General features: G+C 42.8%; 1 protein-coding gene across 5 annotated transcripts in view; it reads left to right on the forward strand.

Moving 5' to 3' along the window:
- The window catches only part of SH3GL3 (SH3 domain containing GRB2 like 3, endophilin A3), a 137873-nt gene that overhangs the window by 80182 nt on the left and 33824 nt on the right, over positions 1-23867 (forward strand). For 4 of the 5 annotated variants that reach the window (XM_041751363.1, XM_041751362.1, XM_041751365.1 and 1 more), the window contains 5 exons: positions 2348-2416; positions 8931-9003; positions 11493-11636; positions 15545-15678; positions 19130-19288. In XM_041751363.1, coding sequence (XP_041607297.1) covers positions 2408-2416; positions 8931-9003; positions 11493-11636; positions 15545-15678; positions 19130-19288 — 519 coding nt within the window. In that variant the 5' untranslated portion in view covers positions 2348-2407. The remainder of the gene's footprint in view (positions 1-2347; positions 2417-8930; positions 9004-11492; positions 11637-15544; positions 15679-19129; positions 19289-23867) is intronic. The other variant, XM_041751367.1, reaches the window with a different exon arrangement.

Genomic DNA, 23867 nt, shown 5'->3' on the forward strand with positions numbered 1-23867 from the left:
TCTTTTTTTTTTAAGATTTTATTTATTTATTCATGATACTCACACAGAGAGAGACAGAGAGGCAGAGACACAGGCAAAGGGAGAAGCAGGCTCCACGCAGGGAGCCCGACGTGGGATTCGATCCCGGGTCTCCAGGATCGCGTCCCCAGCCAAAGGCAGGTGCCAAACTGCTGCGCCATCCAGGGATCCCTGAAGTCAGTACTCCTGCAGGGTTGCTTACTTTCTGTTCTATTGACAAAAGCTAGTCACCAGGTAGAGAAATCGACTGCACTTCTTAGCAGGAGAGCGACAAGGTATTTGGCCGTTTTTGCAATCTGCCATGCAACAAAATGAGTGTTTTACCTGGGAAGTGGTTGCGTAACTTTCATTAGAGTTTCAGAATATCACCTTCAAAGTTAACTAATATTTTAAAAGATTTCAGTACTGAACAAAAAGATGTTTGGGGGATCTAAATGATGGATGCTTCCATGTAAACACTGCTTGAGGAGGTGGCACTGGAATTCTGGATTATTTTTGTGGAAGGTTAGACTTGGTATCCAGGCATTAGGATAGTGCCCTCTACATCTGTACTGAGCCTGAAAAATAAAAACTGTCATCCAATGTATCACGTAGCTTTTGTTGAGTAACAAAGCACTCTGATGTGGACTGTAAAACAACCACCATTTGTTCAACTCCTGTTTCCATGGGTGAGCTGAGGAGGCTCGCCTCAGCTGGGCTTTCCCATGTGTCTGCTGCAATCAGCTGCAGGTCAACCGGGGGCTCTGATTCTGCAGATTGACTGGTTGTCTTGAGGGGTGTTTGGGCCTATTCACATGATGGCAGCAGGATTTAAAGAGAGTGATTAGAAGCATACAAGATCTGCTAAGGCCTGCACTTCAGTCTGTGGTTCAAAACAAGTGTCAAGTCCAGCCTGGATTCACAAGGGAATAGGTAGACTCCAACTCTGGCCAGGAGAAACTGCAAAGACATAGCTAAAGAGAAGATAAAAAATCATGGCCATTTTATAATCTTCCCCTATGTACTCTGTCCTAGTAATTCCTTCTCACACCTCAATTTTAAGTTACGTACGTACACCTACATTCCTCTTATTAAATAGTAATACTGTATTTGCATTGGCAGTGTAAATAGTAGCAGAAAGTCACACTTACATGTAAAAGAACCTGTGATCCTTTTACCATTAATTGGTGGTAACCCTCCCTCTTCACTACTGATTTTTAAATTCATATAAATATTTTAAAGCTATAAACAAATTGTGTTGATGTGCTTGACTAAGGAAAGTGATTTAACTTATTTTCTACTTTCAATCCTCCCTGTTCTCTAAAGCAACCCACGCTAGAGCCAGAGTCGCTTTGCTAAAAGGTTTCTTCAACTACATTGCTTGATAAAGAACCTTTAGGGACTTCACAGTCATACCTCTTCACTTGGCATATGAGAATTTGTGTGATCTGGCTTCTCTAACTTTTGGCTTTTATTTTCCTCTATTCTTGTTTGATCACTGTTCATTATAGTCAAACCAAGTTTCTTGCTGTTTCTCAAACAAATTTACCCTCTACCAGTGATTCTTAACCATCCAAAGGCATTTTTGGTTGTCACCATGTGGGTATGTGTGCGCCACTGACATTTAGTGAGTAGAGGCCAGGGATGATGTTAAAGATCCTGTAATGCACAGGACAGGCTCCTGTGACAGAGAATTATCTGGTCTAAATACCAGAGTGGCAAGGTGGTAAAACCCCGTCCTACACATTGCTGTCTCTGGGTATTTTTCCGCACTGCCTCATGCTGTGAAGCTCCTTCCATGCTGCCTGGTGAAATGTCCTTTATCCTTAAGTGGGCAGCTCAAATGCCAAGCCTTGTAGGAAACAGGTCCTGGATGTCTCCCCTCTTCTGCCTGTGGGCTCTCAGGATCCTACAAATCACTAAAATGCCTATTATTTGGCATGTTTACAATAATTTGCATCCAGCACTATTTTGTTCATATTTTTCCTCCCTTGTATTTTAGTTGAGTGTGCATGTATTAACTCTTCTGCTGAACTCTAGATTCCTGGATGATAAGGATCTTATTTATCTGTGTTTCTACTAGAGCACCTACCATGTACTTTACATACAGTAGGTGCATAATTATCTGTTGAGTGAGTGAGAAAATACATATTTCCATGTCCTTTGATACAGCTACCTGTTCCAATTTTCTTAAAGGGTTTAGTAAAAAAAAAAAAAAGAAGAAGAAAAAAAAGATGCAACAAGCTGAACATGAGTTGTCTTTTTTTTTTTTTTGGTTTTGTTTGTAATGGGTTGAGTTAAAGTGTGATAAATTATTGTACAATGCAATTACTTGTGTTTATTTCCACAGCTATTTAGCGAAAAAATAAGTGGTGTTGAAGGAACGAAACTAGATGACGAATTTCTTGACATGGAAAGGGTAAGAGAGCATGTTATTGTCATTTGTATTACAAATTTGATTTTCATTGTGATATGAGATGTAGTGATAACGTAAAGGACATTAGAGTGGGACTCTGGGATGTAGGTAAAGGCCCCCTAACACAGACATGGGATATGGCTGTTTGGTTCCCTCTAGTGGACAAAGGTCAGAATGCTCCAAAGATGGTCAATCTTGGCAGTTATTCCAAGGAAAAGACCAAAGTAGGGACCTCTGGGTAGTTCAGTGGTTGAGCACCTACATTGGGCTCAGGGAATGATCCCAGGGTCCTGAGATGGAGCCTGCATCAGGTTCCCCGCAGGGAGCCTCCTTCTTCCTCTGTCTATTCCTCTGCCCTTCTCTCTGTGTCTCATGAATAAATAAATGCTTAAAAAAATACCAAAGTAATTGTTTATCCTGGAAAATCAAAATGTATTTCTGGGATGAGACACTTCAAATACATAGAGATTAATTCACGATGCAGAGGACTCTGACTCTGTTCCCACATGTTGTAGAAGCTGAGTGACAAGTAACGTTTATCTGGGTTCTGGTACTAGAACCAGCACTGTGAACTTGAATACATCCTTCATCTTTCCTGACTGATGACACAAGTTTGATATGTGTGCCCTGACTACCCACATGGATGCTGGGATAATTATGCAAAAAAAATTAATGTGTATGAAAGTATTTAGAAAAATACGATGATCTTGTTATAGAAATGAATGTAATGTGCTCTGAAGGAAGACTAGAAATTCCGTCCCTTAATGATGATGAAGTTCTGTCCCTGATGATGTTTCCTCATCAGCTGTATGAGATAGCCAAGGTAGAGGTAGAACTGGGACTGCTAGTAGTTACCAGCTTCCTCAGTTTCCTTCCCCATGGTCTTGGGCCCTTTAAACATAGGCTTGTTTTAATAACTAGACTCCCCACATGAAAGAGGGCAGAAAGAAAGCAAAGAATCTAGCCTCAAGTGTTGCATCAAGAATACAATATACAGCAGGTTGTAGAGCTATCATCAGATGCAGGGGGAAGAAGTCCAATCCCAGGCTGTGGCTTGGAGGGTTCCTATCCTCAGGATATCCTGGCCCTGGCCAGACTTTCCTGTAGGGAGCTCCTTATTTTCAGGATGAGCACTATTAAGTTTCTAGAAATGTTAATGCTTTGAGAAGAAAAGCTCATTTTGTTTTGCTTTTGAAAAAACTTATTTCTGAAAATTGAAAAACATAGAAATATTTTAACATCATTGGCATACCTGGAATTACTTTTTAAAATCCCTTGGTATATAAAGATATCATGTGTGACTCTATTACTAACAATGATTCAGCTTAAATGTTAAATTTAAAAGCACATTTCAGCAATTTTAGTTTCAGCTGATGGACTGAGATTCCTCTTGTTTACTTCTTTCTCTCCCAATGAATGACAGAAGAAATATAAAAATAAAATCTAGTTTTTTTTCCTTACAGCAGTGAAAAGCATGGAAATATCTAATATGTGACCAGAGGTTTTAAGGACTTTTCTGGAAGAGAGTAGACAGTATCAGACCCACCTAAAACACGGCACAGAAATGACAAAGGAATGGAGTTATTCCATGGCAAATCCTATTTTTAGTATATGTGCTGCCGAAGCGAGCACTCCATGGCAAATCCTAAAGTTAATGGAGTTATTCCATGGCAAATCTTAGTCCTAGTGGAGGACCAAGAGAAATGCTGAAGTAAAATTTGATGCAAAAAATCAACAACCATCAAATGGAAAAAATTATAAAAAAGAGGGCACCTGGGTGTCTCAGATCATGATTTCAGAGTTCTGGGATTGGGCCCCTTGTTCAGGCTCTGCGCTCAGCCAGCAGTCTGCCTGAGGATTCTCTCTCTCCTTTACTCTCTTGCCCCCACCCCTGTTTAATGCTCTCTGTCTCTCTCTTTCTAAAATAAATAAATCTTTAAAAAACTATTAAGAAAGATGCAGTCGTGCAATCTATCAGAAAATTGTAATAGTTATGAACCATTATGCACCACATAACATGGAGTCTAAATACATAAAGTAAAGGTTGTCAAAAATACTGGAAAATTGACAAAGAGTAGAGGATTTCACAGACCTCTCATTAAATAACAGGTTCAATTGACAAGATTGGCTCATAGATGATTAGTATAAAATACGATTACTAGATTTGATTATAAATAGATGAAGATATCTGCATTCCTCAAATTGAAAATCTGTATTCTTTTTAAATCCTTTTAGAACGATTGAAATAATTATATACTAGGCTCCAGAAAAAAAAATTCCCAGTGTAAAATATAGAATACAAGGATTGCAAGGAAGGTACAGTTTCCCAATTCTGGATGTTTGGAAGTTTAAAAATGCATAAAAATTATTCTTAGCTTGAAGAGGAAAAGAAAGTAAAATCAAAGGTCATTTAGTTATGAGAAACAAAATTCTATATATCAGAACCCATGGTATATGGCTACATTTTAAATATACTTAATGGAAAACAAATGAAGAAAATGAATAAATCATTTAAGTCAAGAAGCTAGGAAAGTAACAGCAAATTAAGTCACTCTACGTGAAATGAAATCAATACAGATAAATGAGAGATTAATAAAATAGGTAACAATAACAAAAAAGGTAGAATCAATAAATAAACCCAAGAACTATTTTTTGTTTTCAAATAGCTGCCTCTGAATGTGGCTGAATGTGACCAAGACAGAGAGAAGGGTAATAAACATAAATAAATCACATAAGGAGTAAGATGGATATAGTGTCAGGTATGGATTCTTTTTTTGGGGGGGGGGTATAATTTCTTTTCTAAAATAATAATTAAAAAATAGAATACTATGAACAGCCATCAGAAACCAGGGCTGCTAGCAGCTCTCTGGCTTAGGCTGAGGGCTGGAAGAATTAGTGGTACAAGCTTTGGGGCACTGCAGAGGTAGGGTGCCAATATTTGAAGGAAATTACAGATTTAATCAATGGACAAAGATGCCTTCATACCAGGTAGACTTTACAAAAATAATTTTTACCTCTGGAATTTACCGTGTTTGTCCTGATGGTTTACAGCAAACATTGCAGAGCATTTTGTTAACCTGAACATCGCCGCTCCCCACCCCCCACCCCTGCCCACAATATCCCCAGCTACTCCAGGAGGAAGGTTTTGTTTTATTTTTTTGTTTTTAAACTACATGGGTTTTATTTTTTCAGTGTTCATCTTGATTGCCTATATTTGCCAGTGTGGTTAGTGGGCCTCTTCTTCATTTTGTAGAGGGTGATTCACAGTTGTGATGGCTGGGTTGTCCTGGAAGCTGCTCCAGGTTGTGCACATCAGGCATGTGGGTTTTTGGCCATTTGTTTCTTGGCTTTTTTCCTCCCAAAGATAGAGAAGGATCTAAAGTAGAAAGCAATCCTGCCACAGCTCTCATGGTCACCCTTCAGAGATGACGCCTAGCTCCCTGGTGCTTTTTCATGTCTAAAGAGGGTTGGATATATGGAAATGGACACTCTACACTGTGTTTTAATTAATATGAAACTTAGGAGAGTTGAGAAATCTAAAACTTAGTTTTTCTTAAGCTTAAACTGAACATATGAATCTTAATTATTAATTTAGTAATTTCAGCATAAAAATGATCATTCTCAGCTAATCTTAATTTTAGGTTCCCTTAAGTCATAAACTTAACAGATTAAATCCCTAAATATTTATCTCCATTTATATAATTCAGCAGATTCCTCTAGACATTTCAAATATCTAGGATCACAAATGCAACGCGTGGAATCCGCTCCTATGTCACATCCAATTTAAAACAGAGTTTTCCTAAGTACTTAAATTTCTTGAAACTCTAATAAAACATAAACATTTAGGTGATCGTATTCTCTTAAACATTTCAATGATCTTCATAAACAGTTGAACATACCAAAGAGAGTTCAAAGCTTACAAAACCTGTTAGAAGGCCATATGCACGTCCGTACACATGCCTCACACACACAACTGACACGTGTGCATCAGGAATACAGGTGTGATTCATATCTTTATCATTAATGTACTGTCCTTTTAAACCTTCCCGGGGCCCTGAATTTAGGCAATCAGTTAATGGGAACAAATACAGTTTCACGCTAGTTGAGCTAGCTTGGTTGAAAGCTTCTGATCCTGACCAGATGATAGTTTTTTCAATTATGAAATTGAATTTCTTGTATTACAAATCACTCTACAACTTGCTTTCTTTCCCTGACAATGCACTATGGGCATCTTCCTAGTATATGTGGGAAGTATATTTTTTTGTCTTGTGATTAAAGGGTATTCCTTTATTTGGATGTTTTACCATGTATCCAGTCAATTTCTTATCACTTAAAATCAAGTTAGTTTCAATTTTTAATACGACATAAAATGGTCTAACATCCTTTTATATCACTGCACTTTGCTGGTGTGTTTCTAGATGATAAATTCTTGGAAGTCTGAGAGCTGATACACTAATATGCCCATTTTAGGTCCTTTACCTTGATCTCCAGAAGTTGTATCTGTTTTGCACTCCATGTGTGAAAGGGTCCATTCCTCCACACTTGTATAATAGCTAATATTGGGTCAAATCAATTAAAACATTTTTTTTGTCAATCTGATGAGTTGACACTCCTTTTTAATTTATTTTTTTTAATTTTTTTATTTATTTATGATAGTCACACACACACACACAGAGAGAGGCAGAGACACAGGCAGAGGGAGAAGCAGGCTCCATACACCGGGAGCCCGATGTGGGATTCGATCCCGAGTCTCCAGGATCGCGCCCTGGGCCAAAGGCAGGCGCCAAACTGCTGCGCCACCCAGGGATACCCTCCTTTTTATTTATTTATTTTATTTTTTTTTATTTTTATTTATTTATGATAGGCACACAGTGAGAGAGAGAGAGAGGCAGAGACATAGGCAGAGGGAGAAGCAGGCTCCATGCACCGGGAGCCCAATGTGGGATTCGATCCCGAGTCTCCAGGATCGCGCCCTGGGCCAAAGGCAGGCGCCAAACCGCTGCGCCACCCAGGGATCCCCTCCTTTTTAATTTAGAATTTTTCTGAATATTTTGTCAAATGTTTGAACTTTTATTTTTTCCCATTTGTGGATTGCCAGTTTACGATCTTGTCCCTTCTAGTTGGGTTGGGGGTTTTGTTTTTTTTGTTGTTTTTTAAATGGAAGTTCTGTGTGTTTTGGATACTAAGCACGTCTCTGTATAGTTTTATTTTTCTTTCATTTTGTCATTTTTATCAAACTTCATATACTGTGTCTTTTCACTGTTCAGTCTTTAATTTTATAGAGTCAGAATTTTTGTCTTTTCACTTACGACATTTAGATTTTGGATCATGCTTAGAAGATTCTCCCCATCCCCATATTTCAAAAGATGCTCCTGTAAAATTAAGTACTTTTACAGTTTGTTTTTAGGTCTATATGTGTAATCCAGTTTGTAGTGTGAGGCATGAACCTAACTTTATTATGAATTTGCCAAGTTGTAACAAAAAAATTGAGATTTGAATTAATTTTACATGTTCATTTAGGAGGAGGATTTATTTCTTTGTATAATTAAACTTTCCCATTTAGGAATATAGCTTCTCAGATAGATATTGTACATTTCTCATTGTATTTATTCCTTATGGTCACGTATTTTTAAATTGCTCTAATGACTGGAATCTCTTTTTCCTTTATATTTTCTTTCAGGGTATTGATGGTATGAAATAAAGGTATTGAGAGAAATATGCATAATTTAACTTTATTGTATATTCAGTGTCTGGCTAACCAGCAACCAGTGTCTGGGAATGTTTTTTTTTTTTTTTTAATTCTATTTATTCATGAGACACACACACACAGAGGCAGGGACATAGGCAGAGGAAGAAGCAGGGTCCCTGCGGGGAGCCCACTGCAGGACTCAATCCCAGGACCCTGGGATCATGACCTGAGCTGAAGGCAGACTCTTAACTGCTGAGCCGCCCAGGTGCCCCTCTAGAACCGATTTTACAGAAGGAAGGAGTCAGTCTTAACATGGCAGGGAAGCCTCTGATATTAACTTCTGCCCACAGAAGTGTTTATGTTAGTGATGTGATAGTGAGAATGATTCTTCCATAATTGATTTACTGTGGTAGTTTCTGATGTGAATCATTATTAGGGTGTCTGTATGTAAGTATAGACATCAAGTTCACCCAGCAGATGAGGAAAGTATGGCTCAGACATGCTTTGAGAGAACTTCAAGTATATCTAGTGGAGTAATCTAGTGGAGCATAATGACTTGTCCGAGTTTTCTAATTATTACACGAATAGTCACTTTAATGTTAAAAAAGAAAAAGAAATGAATGTTCCCCATCATCACGGGGAGGAAGAGCTGTCCCAAAATCAAAGTGAGAAAACATTGCTCCTCCCTCAAAATGCTGAAATTCATTTAGGTTAAAATCATCATAATAATGTGTTATAAATATTAAATTAATCCCTATTGCTTCTGTGTTTTACTATAAGCTCCTTGTTTGTTATTTATCAACATTTTCATGTGTTTTTCTTTTAAAGAAAATAGATATTACCAATAAAGCTGTTGCAGAAATTCTTTCGAAAGCCACAGAATATCTTCAGCCAAATCCAGGTAAAGTTAGAAAATGTCTTGAAATATTCTGTTGTTCATTCACTGGCCCAGACCAATAACCCATGTGTCCTTGGCATATGGCTGGCATAATTTAGAAACAATGTCTTCTGTTTCTAAATAATGAAATTCAGCTTCTTAAAGTCAAGCTTCCAGTGACCGGAGGTAGTTTCAGTGAATTCTAGCCCATAAAAAGCAGAGCAGACACTTCTGTGAACTCTGGTCACATCATTTGGATGAGGCTTAGTCTTAGCTTCAAGGTACTGCTACTAAGCAAAGACATTTTTTAGAGGATGCTTAGAAAACCACTTTTCTTATTGGGGCACCTCCTTTTTTAGGAAAAATTTCTGTCATCCTGCTCCAAAGGTGTATATTAACTTGAAATTGATATAACGGAAGGATTTTAATTCCAAGGTCATGAAGCAGTATCCCTTGATGAGTTTTTCCTGAGTTATGAATTACAGAAATGAATAGGGGACAGGGCATCCAAGCCTTGAATTCTGTGAATATCCAAAACTGCCTTTCCTTTTGAGGAATTTATTATTTACATGTAGAGACCTGTGATTCCCTTGGCTTTGGGAATCAGCACAGACCCAACCATCTGTAAATCTAGACAGTAAAAATTTTAAAACATTAATTTTATAAGAATCATGTCCAAGGAGGTTGGTGGGTATAAAAGTCTTTAGAATTGCGTGGATGATTACAATTTTAAAAACTATGATAAATACCTCTCTTGGCTGGCCGCCTCAGTGATTGAGATGAACCACATGAGTTCCTTTTCCTGATAAATCGGCCAACACATACTTTGCTAGTGCTTACTTCTGGTGAGGTGCTTTCCTGGATCCTGGGATAGTGTGAAGCAGGACCCAGATCCCAGCCTCAAAGAACTGACATTGGAAGAGGGCAGGAATGGCGGAGAGCCAACAATGGAAGTGTCCACTTGGACAGAGGCCTCTCGTTACTTCCAGTTTAATGGCTATTAGCCACATGACTGCCATCCCCCAGTTTCTACCCTGGCAGTGGGAAGGAGGAGCTGAGCGTGTGTGTGTGTGTGTGTGTGTGTGTGTGTGTGTGTGTGTGTGTGTTGTTGGCTTTGTGCACAGAACCAGGAAGAAAATGGCTTTGAAGTTGAGGTGGGCCAGATGCAAAAAAGGCTGGCACTGGGAGTGTCTGAAGCAACATCCACATTACCTGAGAGACTGTGGGAAATGCAGAATCTTGGGCTCATCCCAAACTGCATTTGGGATGCAAACTGAATCAGACTTTGCATTTGAATAGGATCTTTGGGTGATTTGTATGCGCATTACAGCTTGAGAGGCACTAGACTAGAATACATTAAAACAAACGTGTAATTATTAAAGTCAAAGAAAATAAAAAGTATCCTTTTACTTCCTAAAGTTACCTCAAACACCACAAGGTAGTATGGGATTCACTCTCTGGTTTGTAGAATAAAGTCCCAAATCCTTAGCGTGGGATTCAGTTCACAGTCACATTTTCCCATGGATATCTCCTGGTCTGTCCTGTTTTGATTTCTGTTTAAGTCAAACCAGCCTCCTCTTTATCTGTTGGTTATAAACCATAAGCATTCCCTCTTCCACGCTTCATTGACGCGATTTCTGCCTTTTTAGGGGCATCTTTCTATCTTTACTTAGCAATATCGCTTATAGTTTCCTTTTCCCGACACCATCCCAAACTTTTATCTGCAAAGTACACCTTGTAAATTATGCCTTACGGAGTAACTAGCCTCTGAGCCCCTTTAGGCCTGATGCTGTCCTGGGTCTTTCTGGAGCCCCAGGACGTGGCATAGGGTGTCACACAGAGTTGGGATCAGTAAACACTCATTGCCTGAATCCAAGAAAAGCAGCTCAGGAGCGGTGGCCACCCATGATCCCCTGATCCCCCGAAGGGCTTGGGGGTCTGACTGTAGCAGGGGGCCCTCCACACAGGCTCATATTCACTCAGGGGAAGTCCTAAACGGGAATGTGCAGCAGCCCCTCATCATGGTGTTGGACATGATCAGACCAAATGGATTCTTGGTGCCCGGGGAGGGCATTAAGGGCCCGTTAGTGGTTGACGCATCCACCTGAGCAATTCTGTCCTGAGTTACAGGTTGGTCCCCAGGAGGAATTGCCTGCCCCGACTCAGGGCGTGGGGGTAGGCAGGCCTTTTGCAATGTCTCTCTCTGCCCCTGAGGTTAGGGCAGTCCAGTTACTGCTGTCTGGGGTCAGTGGAGGGTGTTTCTGTTTTCCTTCCTGGCTGTGCTGTAGTGCGCTTAGCTCCTCCCTGGGAGACAGAATCTAGGAGATCCTGTGGGAGGTGAGAGCGGCTACACTGCCCCATTCCACACCGCCCCCCCCCACCCACCCTCAGGGCTCCTACATGTTGTCCACCCAGGGTGGGGAGGCTGAGTTTTGCCATCAGTTTGTTAAATGTGATGTACCTCTGGCTGCACTGTGTCATTTTAAGGAATTACAAATGACAATGTTTTTAAGCATACAGAGCTAAGCTAGGAATGCTGAACACTGTGTCGAAGATTCGAGGGCAGGTGAAAACCACTGGCTACCCACAGACAGAAGGCTTGCTGGGCGACTGCATGCTCAAGTATGGGAAGGAGCTCGGGGAAGGCTCCACGTTTGGTGAGTGTTCACATGTGACCTGGGCCGGGTATAGGTGGTGCACACTGCCTTCTTTTTAAATTTTTTAAAATATTTATTTATTTAGAAAGAGAGAGCAGAGTGGGGGGCAGAGGGAGAGGGAGAGAGAATCCTCAAGCAGACTCCCCGCTGAGCAGGGAGCCCGACCCAGGGCTCGATCCCACGACCCTGAGATCATGACCTGAGCTAAAACCAAGAGTTGGACACCCAACGAACAGACTGGGCTACCCAGGCACCCCTCAATGCCTTCATTTTAACAACCTTATTGTTATTTTTCTTTTATATCGCCTGAATCATACATGTTCATTGCAGGAAGTTTAGAAAATATAAGCAAGTAAAATATGAGAAAATAAGTGCCAGCATCACTCACAATCACACATCCAGACCCTTTGTTTATTCTCATATATATTCACATGCACCCTCACAGAATCAAAATGGAGTTGTGGTGTATATACCCTTAGACTTCATGTAACCTGTTTATTCCTATTGACTATATCCTGATCCACGTCATAAAATAATTATTAATCTTCTATGGTATTGTTTCTGAAGGCTGCGTAATAATCCATGTGTGATGTCATAGCTCATTCAATCAATCCCAATTATTAAATACTTAGATTTTTTTTACTTAACGCAAAAAAAAATGTATATAGTGTTTATACAACCGTGTTCATAGGCAAATCTTTGGGCCTAGCCAAGATTATGTACTTAGATGAAGTCCCTAGTCATGAAATTGCTGGATTGAGAGTGTGCCTGTTTCTGCAGATTTTTTGAAGAATTATTTCCAAAGGACCCTCCAGAAAGGTTATGCCAGTTGCACACTTGCCAGGAGTGCATGAGCATATGTTTCCCAGCCCAATTGCTAACTGCAGGAATTATTTTTTTTACTATTAAATAACTGATAATTTGATATATAGCATATAAAATTGATCTCTTGGTGATGTTTTAACTTTGCTTTTTGGATTATGTGTAAGGTAGCATTCCTTCCTGTTTGTCATCATTTTTGTTAATTGTGTATGTGTATCCTTTACCTGTTTTTTCATTAAGGTGTTCATTTCTTTTCCCTTTCCTTGTTCATGAGCTCTTTCAATGGTCAGGATATTTGCTCTTTGTCTGCCATGTATGCTTGTGAACTTACACCCCAGGTAGGCATTTACCTCTGACCTTGTAGATGGAGACCTCTATAATGGAGAGAGATTTCTACTCTTTATGTTGTGGGACTCATACACCTTCCTTTATGGCTTATGGCTTTGTAATTGTGTTCAGAAAAACTTTCACCCCCACCCCCGCAACCCCCACAAATTGTATAAATGTTTATTTATACTTTTCTTTTGAAACAAGTTCTTTTTCTTACCCCTGAATTTCCATGCTTCTGAGTATAATGGGCAGATATTGTGCAATAGGGTTCTGATTTTGTTTTCTCACATATATATAGCTAATTGTTCTGATACTTCATTAAAAAGTTCAACTTTTCCCCTCTGATTTAAGAGAAACTTTGTTACAGATTAAATTTTTTATTTTGTTTGTTTCTGGTCTTTCTTGTTTGTTTTCTTGATCTGTACCCTGTTTTGATCCAGTGCCATATTTTAAGTAATATAATTTTAAGGCTGATTTTCATAAACTTAACTAAAATTTCCCCTTGTTATTGCAAACATTTCACAGATATACTCACCTTTGTTTTTTTTTTCAGATGAAACCTAGAGTCATTTTAAGTGTCCTTTATTAAATACAAACAACCTACTAAATTTTGATTGGGATTTCTTTAAATTAATAAATTGAGAGTGAGTTGAATGTTAACCTGTTCACTCTTCTAGGATAATTTGTCACTTTGCTATTCATGTAGTGGTAACAAAGCAGGATATGGAAATTGAGAATTCAGATACTTGGCTATAGTAATTAATCTAGTAAATTGTGGGGAAAAAAAATCTCCTGCAAACTTAAAAAAAAAGGTAATGGGGGTGCCTTGTGCCTGGGTGGCTCAGTCGGTGAAGCATCTGCCTTTGGGTCAGGTCATGATCTCAGGGTCCTGGAGTCGAGCCTTGCATCAGACTCCCCGCTCAATGGAGAGCCTGCTTGTCTCTATTCCCTCTCCTTGTGTTCCCTCCCTCTTAAATAAATAAATAAAGTCTTTTTTAAAAAAAAGTCCCCAACACTAAAACATTCATCAGTCATAGGGTTAACAATATCCTTCAGAGCAGTATAAGGTGAATTTTATTTTATTCCATGAGTGAATGCAGACAAGATGGCTTATTCCTTCTCCTGAGGGCAGACCCGTCGAGGAGATAGGTGAGGGGGCTGGGCAGGCCCTCACAGCCAAGGCCAGTCTGCAGTGACTAGGCAGGGGGCTTGGGTGGGTGGACAGTTTGAGCTTCCCAGGTCCCTAGCACTCTAAGGGAACTTGTGTTAAGGAGGAGAGCCCATGTCAGGAGAGTGTTAGGACAGGTAGGTTGCTTGCTGTTCTGAGGAAGAGACTGTAGAATGCTTTCCTTTTGGGCCGCATGGTAGAACTTGCCTGAAATGCAGAAGCCTCAGGGGGTGGAAGCTGAGCCCCACGTCCTAGTGGAATCTATAGCACTAAGCTTGAGCAAGGGGAAGGACTGTCAGATCCATGGAGGTGATGGCCAATATTCAGAATTAAGTTTTTGGAGTCTTCAGAGAAGCATTTGGAAATGTTTCTGGTATCTCTGTGCCAGCTAATCCACAGTAATTTGTAAGTGGGAGTCCTGGTAGCTGGGCACGGAGGTACCAGGGCATAATCCAGCAAAAGCTGCCATCCCTGCCCAAGCCCAAGCATGGCTGGCCTGGGCCTTATTGAAGAGCAAACTTGCCCATCCTGCTGACAGGCTGTCTCCTGTGACACTGCCAGGCTTTCTTTGACATCAGAAAGGGTTAGGAGCCTTAGAACCATCTAAAGGAGATGGGGAGTGACCTCAAGATCTAGTAGCTAGAAGCTGACAGGAGGTTTTGTTCCTTTATTTCTATTGTAACCTTCATTGGTTGATACTTAGCCCTGATGAATGAATCCTTTTATAGTTTACAAAGAGGGATTTTGTTCTGGAACTTCTAAGGAGCCGTAGGTGCCAGTTCACAAAGCTAGAGATTTCCCTGCTCTCTGAAAGTAGAACATTCCTATAGAGCCTTTTGTAAACCGAAATGGTGTTAAGCAAAGAGGAAATTAGCATTAATTTACATGGAAAAATTGAGGGGTGTTACCAGACCTTAAAAAATAACCTCTCTTAGGCTTTTCTTATAACTTGGGACACCTCTTGCTAGTGCATGCACAGAATAAATTGAGTTAAAGCACAGGTGCTTGCAGACACAGTTCAAAGCTGTGGTAGCTGGATGCCAGGGTGCTCTGCACAGTTCTCACGACTTGGGGTACACGCTGCCTCTTTGACTTGCTTACCAAACAAAGGCTGAATGTTATTCTCACTTTTTTCCTTTTTTTTTTTTTTTTTTTGGTAACAGCAAAAGTCCTCTTTGGATTTCTTTCAGTTAGCAAAAACTTGCACTAATATAGATAGGTCTCTTATAAAAATGAGGGGGCACAGCGTGAACTTTTGAAAAGCTGGGGATTGCTGTACCAGTTTTTAAAGAGGAGCTTTATCCCCATCTCGTGGCCAAAATGGGAAATGCTTCGGTCCGCCTGAGCCTCCTGCCTTTATGTAGGGGAGAGAGTACAGAGCGTTGAGAGGAAAATACAGACCATAGGAAGACTTTCTTTATCGCTCTCTTCTTCTTCTTTTTTTTTTCTGGGTCAGGATTCAGCAGTCCTTGGGTGAGGACCTTTCTGCATCATCATCCACAAACTTTTGGGAAGGAATTGAATAGAATCACCTTTATCCTCAAGTATTCTGCTAAAGAACCTTTTTTATTTCCATTTTCTGTTCAAGGCAATGCATTGATAGAAGTTGGTGAATCCATGAAGCTAATGGCTGAGGTTAAAGACTCTCTTGATATTAATGTAAAGCAAACTTTTATCGATCCACTTCAGTTACTCCAAGACAAAGATCTAAAAGAGATTGGGGTAAGTCTTCCAGGCTATATAATCCATCTGTTGCTACTTAAAATGATATCTGTATTTAAAATCATTAGAATGCTTCTGTGGGGATTCAGTGAAAGCATCATTTTATTTTTCCAGCTCACTGGGAAAGATACCCAGGACCTCTGAGCCCTTCATTCTGTGTCTTACTGAAGCCATCTAGAAGCCAAGATAAGGAGGCATATTTCCACAGCCATGTCTTCCATAGCAAAATGACTCCATAACTTCATAGTGGAATTTTTATAATCAAAATCATACCATATCAGTCCTCTTTTTTGATACTTTGCACCAGACCAGTAGTAGTTATTTTTCACGGCTTCTCAAGGAAATCAGTATCTGGGAATTGACATTTTGTTTTTGGAAAACTGTTAAAAATGGCCTTCCAGAGAACACATGGGAGCTCTCAGGGACCTGTAAGTGATTGCATGTCACTTGCCTGGTGGTGTTTTTGTATATGTGCAAAAACAGCCTTGAGATTTCTACCCCACTGGGACTTACTCTGGAGGGGCAGCCTGCCTTTACTTCTGGCATCCTCTTAGGTTGCTGCCCGGAAGACCTGCCTCCAGGTGTCTTCAAGCATGAGCTGAATGCAAGCCCAGGCCAGCTTGGAATTCATTTGAACCTTGGGGATGTCCTCTTTCCTTTCTTCAGGGCCAGCAATTGTGGGGTGGCCCCCAGGACTAGCAGCATCAGCATGACATGTTACAAAGGCATGTGCTTGAGCACTATTCCAGATTTCCAGAACAGAAAGTCCTAGAAGCCTATATGGGTATTAGCATTTAAAATGAAACCAGAGGATGTGGAGGAGAATTCAGGGAGGTTGAATGAAAAACAAAAGCAACCATTCAGAGATGCCCGGAACATTCAGCTACCCCCGACTCCCCATATCCCTCTCACTCCTCACTCCTGTGGTCCTCTTTCCCATCCCTGTGGGGAAAAGCAGTGTCTCTCCTGCCCTCTGAAGCCAGGCTTCTACTGGGCCTGGAGTCCATTGCCATGTCTGTTGTCTTCTCTCCTGAATCTCTGTTCTTCCCCTTTCTATCTATTGGCTTCTTGCAGCTAAAGTCTAGACACATAGGCACAGCAGCCCTTGTGTCCCCCCGCCCCCAACCCGCATCCTTCTCCCCCATTGCACTCTCTGCACCACTCTGGGGGCAGCCTTCCTAAGATGTGGACTGTCGCTGGCAGTGGACTAGAGAGCCGCCACCTCACAGCTGATTCTCTGCCTCTCCCTCCTCTGGAGCGGCCCACTGAGCCCCAGCCAGCTCTGCCATCCAGCCTCTCTGCGATGTTTGCAGCCCCCAGGGATGCTTTGCTGTGTGAGGTCCTCTGTCCTTTATCTTTCTCACCCTCCTTTCCCCACCCTCCCTGCTAAGCCAGGTCACCTCTCAGGTCTCAGACGCCCTTTCTCTTGGGAAGCCCTGTTTTCTCTTGCCTTGGTCATACGCTTATATGCTGCCCTGTGCCATGAGCATCACTGCTTTCTCCTCCTGTTGTTCAGCGCTAAGTGCCTCGGCATCCTGCTTCATTCACTTCTGTGACCACAAGGCCCAGGATGCGGTTTGTGCTCACAAATTACTAAGGAACAGATGACTCTAGAGAAGAAGGGACATTCTGGGGACACGAGGATGTCTTTCCCAAATGGAGAACTTTAAAACCAGATGTCCCCTTGGCTGAAGTACATAATATGCCATTGCATCTTGTGCTGTTGTCCTTGAGAAAAACGCAAAGTCCTCTGGGCAGCATAGCTCTTCCACTTGACCTGCTTCAGAGCTAGCTGTGGACACAGATATGCACCAGACACATGTGCAAGATACACCCATACTTCAGTGTTGTCCATGCCCTACACAACAAAATAATGTCCTGAGTGGCATCTCTTGTTACTCAGCTGCTATTTGACACAGAAACACTCTAAATCTACACTTAAGTCCTATGATGATCAAGAGTTCAGAGTCTAGTCTTCAGAAGCCATTCCCAGTCTCAGCTGTGTTGTCTGTGTCTCAGATGCCAGGAGTGGAGAACCCGCTCCTTTAACACCAGCTGACTGATCTCTGTAAAGCGTTTTATGGATTCCAGATATTTCTTGGCCCACAAGCAGGAGGCTGGTCATCCCCATCCCCATTTTACAGCCACACACAGAGGACCAGAGGAAATAATAGATTTGCCCAGAGTCACAGAACATAGAGGAAAGATGCTTCTGGCTTTTATCCATATGCTCTTTTCACGTATTTGTTATGGAAGTAGAACCAGTGCTTTTCACTAAAATGCATAGTACATACATACTTCAGTGGGATAGTCTTTTTTTGTGTAAACATTTGATATCAAATACCTGCTTTCCAAAGATTACATGTATAAACTCTTCCAGACCTCTCCCTTGCCCCAAACAACTGTCCTGTCTATAGTATTTCTGATATGGGATCCCTCTGCTTGAACACAAACTGTGATGGGGAATTTACCACCACACAAGGTAGCCCATTCCATGAATGGACAGGTCTAATATTTGCAATTCTTACATTTTGTTAAGGATATCCTTAAAAAAAAAAAAAAGAAACCTCACCTTTTCAGAGGTTGTAAATGTCTGTCCTCTGTGTCTACATATGCATTGATAACATTTATTCAACTTATTCTGTAATTGTTTGGGAACTTTATGGAAGATGCATAAGTATTCTAGAGGCTACTAGTGCTTTTATAATCTACCTCATAGTGAGGAGTTGATAGTAGTGCCAAAGGAAATGTACTTATTTTTGGTGTAATTTTGTTAGAAATTATCTAGACATTAATAGAACTGAAGTGAGGGGTCTTATAAAGAACTCTGGAAAATGGAATTTGAGTGCTGATACTATGTCCTTATTTTCCATATAGATACTCATTCATTCTACCATCCCACCCATCCACCCACCCACCCATCCACCCATCTATCTACCCACCCATCCATAGATTCACCCACCCATTCACTCATCCATCCATCCATCCATCCATCCATCCATCATCCAATCACTCATGCATCCACCCGTCCACCCATCCACCTACCCATTCACCCACCCATCCACCCATCCATCTACCTATCCATCTATCTACCTACCCACTCACCCATCCACCCATCTGTCTGCCCACCCACCCGTTCATTCATCCATCCATCTGTCCATCCATCCATCCATCCATCCATCCACCCATCCACCTACCTGCCCACCTGTCCATCCATCTAACCAGTAGATATTGTGGAATATTCCACAAATATTCCATGAGGATCTATAGTAAAGGTAGCCCCTAGTGAATGCCAGGGCCACACAGATGTCTAAGATATGTCCCTATCTTAGATATGCCCCTAGAATTTAGGCTGACAAAAAACAATGGATATTTTCATAGAAACAACAGAGATTTCTTTGCCCTGTGTTTTGAGTGTACAGTCTCTGAAAGACTCCTTTGTCTTGTTTAGCACCACCTGAAAAAGCTGGAAGGCCGCCGCCTGGATTATGATTATAAAAAGAAGCGAGTAGGTAAGATACCAGATGAAGAAGTCAGACAAGCGGTAGAAAAATTTGAAGAGTCAAAGGAGTTGGCTGAAAGAAGCATGTTTAATTTTTTAGAAAATGATGTAAGTATTTAAACCAAACAGGAGACTTTAATGTGAATAAAAACATTGAATGTATGACTAGGACCAACATGTGGAGGAGCTCTTGAGCTTTGGTTTACAAAAGCTTCCAGAACTTTCGGTAGCCATTATCACCTGCCTCAGAAATACCTTCAGACATTTGGCAAGTCCCAACCCACACCTCAGGTCTCAAGAAGTCCTGTTTATCTCAGGATTTCTCCCGGGATGTGCAGCAGGTGGCCCTGGGGAGGGGGTCGTCTGGGGAGGCGGGGAGGTTGGCAGATCGGCCTTTGTATTTGAGGCCAGAGCATTGTGGTTTTGCAGGCCAATGGACAGCCCATGTAGTATGATGTGCAGCTTTGCTAACATTGAGAGAAGCACTCTGTGGGGTAGATATTTGAGGAGGGGCAGCTCTCTGATGCCTTTCCTTGTCATTGTGAACATCCAGGACATAAAAGCATGGCCTGCATCATGCATCTGAGTGGTGGTACTTGTGAACTCGGGAATCGTGAGAGTCTTGACACAGATCCCTCAGAAATGCCAATATTCTCTTGCACTGTGATTCCCATCAGCTTTTATTTTATTTGTCCAAGAGAAGCCGGATTTAGCGTACCTTGGAGGCATGGTAACCCCCACTGGGGCACCGAGAAGGCTCTGTAGTGAGTCCTTTGTTGTTTGTTGCTGCCTGACTGGAAGAGGCTCCTGCCACTTGCTTGGCTCCGGCCTCCCTGCCCGGAACCTAGCCTTGGTGATGCTGTGTGCTGTTTGGGGCCAGCCTTAGCTCTGGACCCTATTTGCCGAACTTTCAAACCTGTGGAGACAAGTCAGAGGATTTATTTACCTGCAAAACCATGTTCTTCTAATAGTTTTTTAAAAGGTCTATCAAGGTCTTGCATTTTTGAGTCAAGTCAAACAAAAGTACCTTTTATTTGCCGTGGTGATAGGGGGAATTATATTCCATGTTGAAGAGACATTAATCCCAGAGAAAATCATTTGAAAACCCCCAGGTCCATTAAGCCCGAGTCCTGAAAAGTATACTCTGTTACATTTCTCCTTTTAATATTTGATCAGGCTTTTAAAATCTTATGGGAAATGGGAAGAGGTGTAACTGTTTGCTCTGTTTTTCTTGTTTATTTTCTCTTAAAAATAGAAATTTTCTCTTGACATTGTCCTGAAGCAATGGACAATTTTGGTTTTGTTTCATTTCAGAGTGCCGTATTTGACTTTTTGAAGTGTTCAGAATGTGATTTCGGAGTGTGACATATCCAGTGCATCTAACCCTTGTGTGTGCCCACATCATCCTTCCGGTCCCGTGCCTGGTAGTGGTGGGTGCAAACTCTGAGGTTGAATCTCGTGTGTCAGACCTATTGCCTGACCCATGTGCTCCTCTTCGGGACTTCATTCATGAACCACGATGATGGGCTTTTGCAAATATTCTACTAGGGGCCTGGTTCAGTTTTCTGCCTTTGCCAGTTCACCCAAGAGACCTGTTTTCTCCCTTTAGGATAAGGCGACAGTCAGGAATGATCCCTTCCATATAAAAACTCAGTTATTGATCCCTTCGCTGACAGTGACCATATTCACAAATGAGTTGACTGCCTACCCCCTGCCCTGGCAGAAGTAGTGTCTAGTTCTTGACTTAGACCCTGCAGAGGCAGGGCTTCCTGGGGTGGAGGGCATCCTGTGCCTCCATCAGTTCAGAGCTGGGTCTACACCTCCACCACCAGGCTGTGCCCGCTTGTTCAGGGATGGCCTTTCTCCTTCTGCCTGTCCTTTGACAAAAGCCCCTGGAAAGCAACCTCAGAGGTAGGAGGAGACCAAAATCCTAAGACAGCTAAGGACTTTCCGACCGCCTTGGGACTGGGCTCCTTCCCTTTCCCTGCCCTCCTCTCCCTGTGCCATCTTTAATTGCGGTTGCCACCTGTGTGCTCTGATTGCTGATTGTTGCAGGAATGGCCAGAGTGGTGCTGAAGAGGTTGGTGGTGGTGATGACAATGATGGTGACAGTGACAGAGTGCCATTTGCTGAGTGACTCATGGTAGAGTCTAAAAGGGGCCCTGGGGGAGGCCCCTCTAGCCTGGCATACCTGCTTTGACCTTTTCCCCTTCCTGGGGTTGTGGTTGAGGACACTCACAAATTACTGTGTAAACTCTAGATGGCTGCCTTCCTTCTGTTGTTGGGGCAACAGCAGCCAGACCCAGAAGGGGGATGGTCTTGTCCTTTACTGTGTCAGTGTGTCTGGGCCATATCCGGGTGGCCTGGCAGTCCTCTTGACTAGCAAAGTTGTAGAAAGTCTCCAGTTCAGTCCTTGGCCCTGACATGCTAAGGTGGAGGTTGGTGTTTGGGCATGAACAGCAGGTGACTTGGAGGGAGAAGACGAAGAGTCAGTGTGTGGAGGGAGGAGGCATACACAGAGCTCTTGCCCCATCCTTGCCCTTCTCTGCACCCAGGCCAGATCCAGGGGCTCTGCAGCCCACAGAGCCCTGGCTTCCAGCTCTCTCTGGATCACCAGTGCATGTCCAGCCTTTGCCACTCAGTCTCCTCTGTGTCTGCTTCCTATCTGTAAGGAGGCTCTGAAGGAGGAGCTATGTGTTAGGACGCTGACTTTTCTTCCAGAAACTGATCCTGCAGCTAAAGATGGCTGGGTCTTAATTCCTGGGAAAGGCAGTGGGTCTGCAGGCCCTGCCTTTGCCCAGGTAATTGGATAGCACATCCCCCTGACCTGGCACCTGCTGGAACCCAGGTCCATGCCTGCTTCTCAAGGGCCTGTGGCCTCAGGGATGTGGTGGCGGGCAGCAGAGGTCTGGTGCTTCCTCCAGACATGAGTGGGAGAGGCCAATACCATTGTGAAATAGAGGTTGGGGGTGCCAGTCAAAGCCATCCACCCCTTTGAGTTTCGACTAATTGAGGAATTGATACAGAAGCCAGATTGGAACCAAAGGGCAGCCCTTTTAACCATTGAGACCACCCAGCAATTATAAAATACAGGCCTTTGGGCAGTTGTGCTGGAGAGTATTCCCATTTGATGAAAGCTGACCTGACTCACCCATCCAGACACGATCTGCGACATGTGGCCTCTGGCCATGCAAAGTTGGCTTTTGGGGCAGAAGAACCCATCCTACTAATTAAGGAACATTCCCTGGTCTCCTCCCCAGCAGGAGTGAAGCAGGGCTAGAGGAAGTAAATAAGCAGAGGAGTGTGAATGAGGGAGGTAAGGTGGTGTGTCAAGTGGTCTGGTGCTACCTGCCTATCTCTGTCCGGCACTAACAATTCATATCCCAAAGTCTCACTCTGTGGGGAGCAGGTGGTGTCCAGACCTCGTGTCCGGTAGCTTTGGCTAAGACACAATGAAAGCTTCACCAGATAATACCAGAGACCTGCCTGGTTTGAGGAAAGCCCCAACTGAAACTAACAGATTTGGTTTTTCCAGAATCTCTACGTGCAGGTTATGTGGCCCTTCTTAGGATCTTCTGGCCAGCAGGCCATTTGTAGGGGGTTTCCAGGGTGTGGTTGCTCATCTGTCTTCACATCTGGATTCTTCCAATGAGAAACAAACAGGGACAGCCAAACAAGGCACACGTACCAGCCCCATGCCCAGAGAACAGGACTTTCTGGAAATCCATGTGGTCAGCTTGGGCCTGGGCCGACAATGGGACTCCACCCTGTATCCCAGGAATTAACCCACAGGGAGACCTTGGAACCCACTGGGAGTGTGAGGTGGGCAGAGGAAAAGCCGATCATTGCTTGGCAAACCCACATTCTTAATGAATACAGACCTCAGAGCCAGGCTCCAGTTATTGCCCATTCCAGCCAGGGTATGGACACCCTGATTGTCAGGGCCCCCTGACCTCCACCATCCTGTGGTGTGGAAGGAAGGAAGGGGTGAGGTGAAGGACCTGAATCATTCACACAGACACTCCCAGGGAAACTGGCATCTGTTTTCCTATCTGTGTGTGGCCAAACTGCAAGTGGGAGAACCAAAGAGAAGCCTTCTCTGGTCCCACCCTGGAGTCCTTGGCTGTCTTGGCAGTCAGGGTTGGACTGGGGACCTTGGGCATCACTTCAGCAACTGTTCGGGGCTGAGTAGCTTCACTCGTCCATGCACGGATGTGAGCCCAGAGATGTTTCAATCACCAGCTTTCCCCAGGGGCGCTGAAGGGCAGGCCTGTGGCTGAGCCCTTCTGACCAGCTGGGCTGGGTTGGGGGGCTTTCCCTAGGAGAGGGCCCCCTGTGCTCACCACAACTGGCTCTGAGGTAGGGGTGAGGGAAGTTCAGCAGGTTGGGTGCCAGCCTCCATCACCCATTTCTTGGGAATGGTGTATCACCTGCAGGCCCCTTAATGCACTCCTTCTGTCTTTGCAGAGTTTATTCCTCACACCTTGGCATCACGGAATGTAGGTCTTTGACTTTAGCAGGAGCCAGAGATAGCACATAGATGGTCTCTATTCCAGGCCGGTGAGGCCAGACGCCTGCGTTTCTCTCTAGCTCTCTTGGTATATGTCTCCTGCCTGGGGACTCTCCCTCCATCCCCGGGCTCCTGCAACAAATGGTGTTGCCAGACTGTAGATTCCTGGGCTCTTTC

Source organism: Vulpes lagopus, chromosome 4 (genome assembly GCF_018345385.1).
Source record: "Vulpes lagopus strain Blue_001 chromosome 4, ASM1834538v1, whole genome shotgun sequence".
NCBI lineage: Eukaryota > Metazoa > Chordata > Mammalia > Carnivora > Canidae > Vulpes > Vulpes lagopus.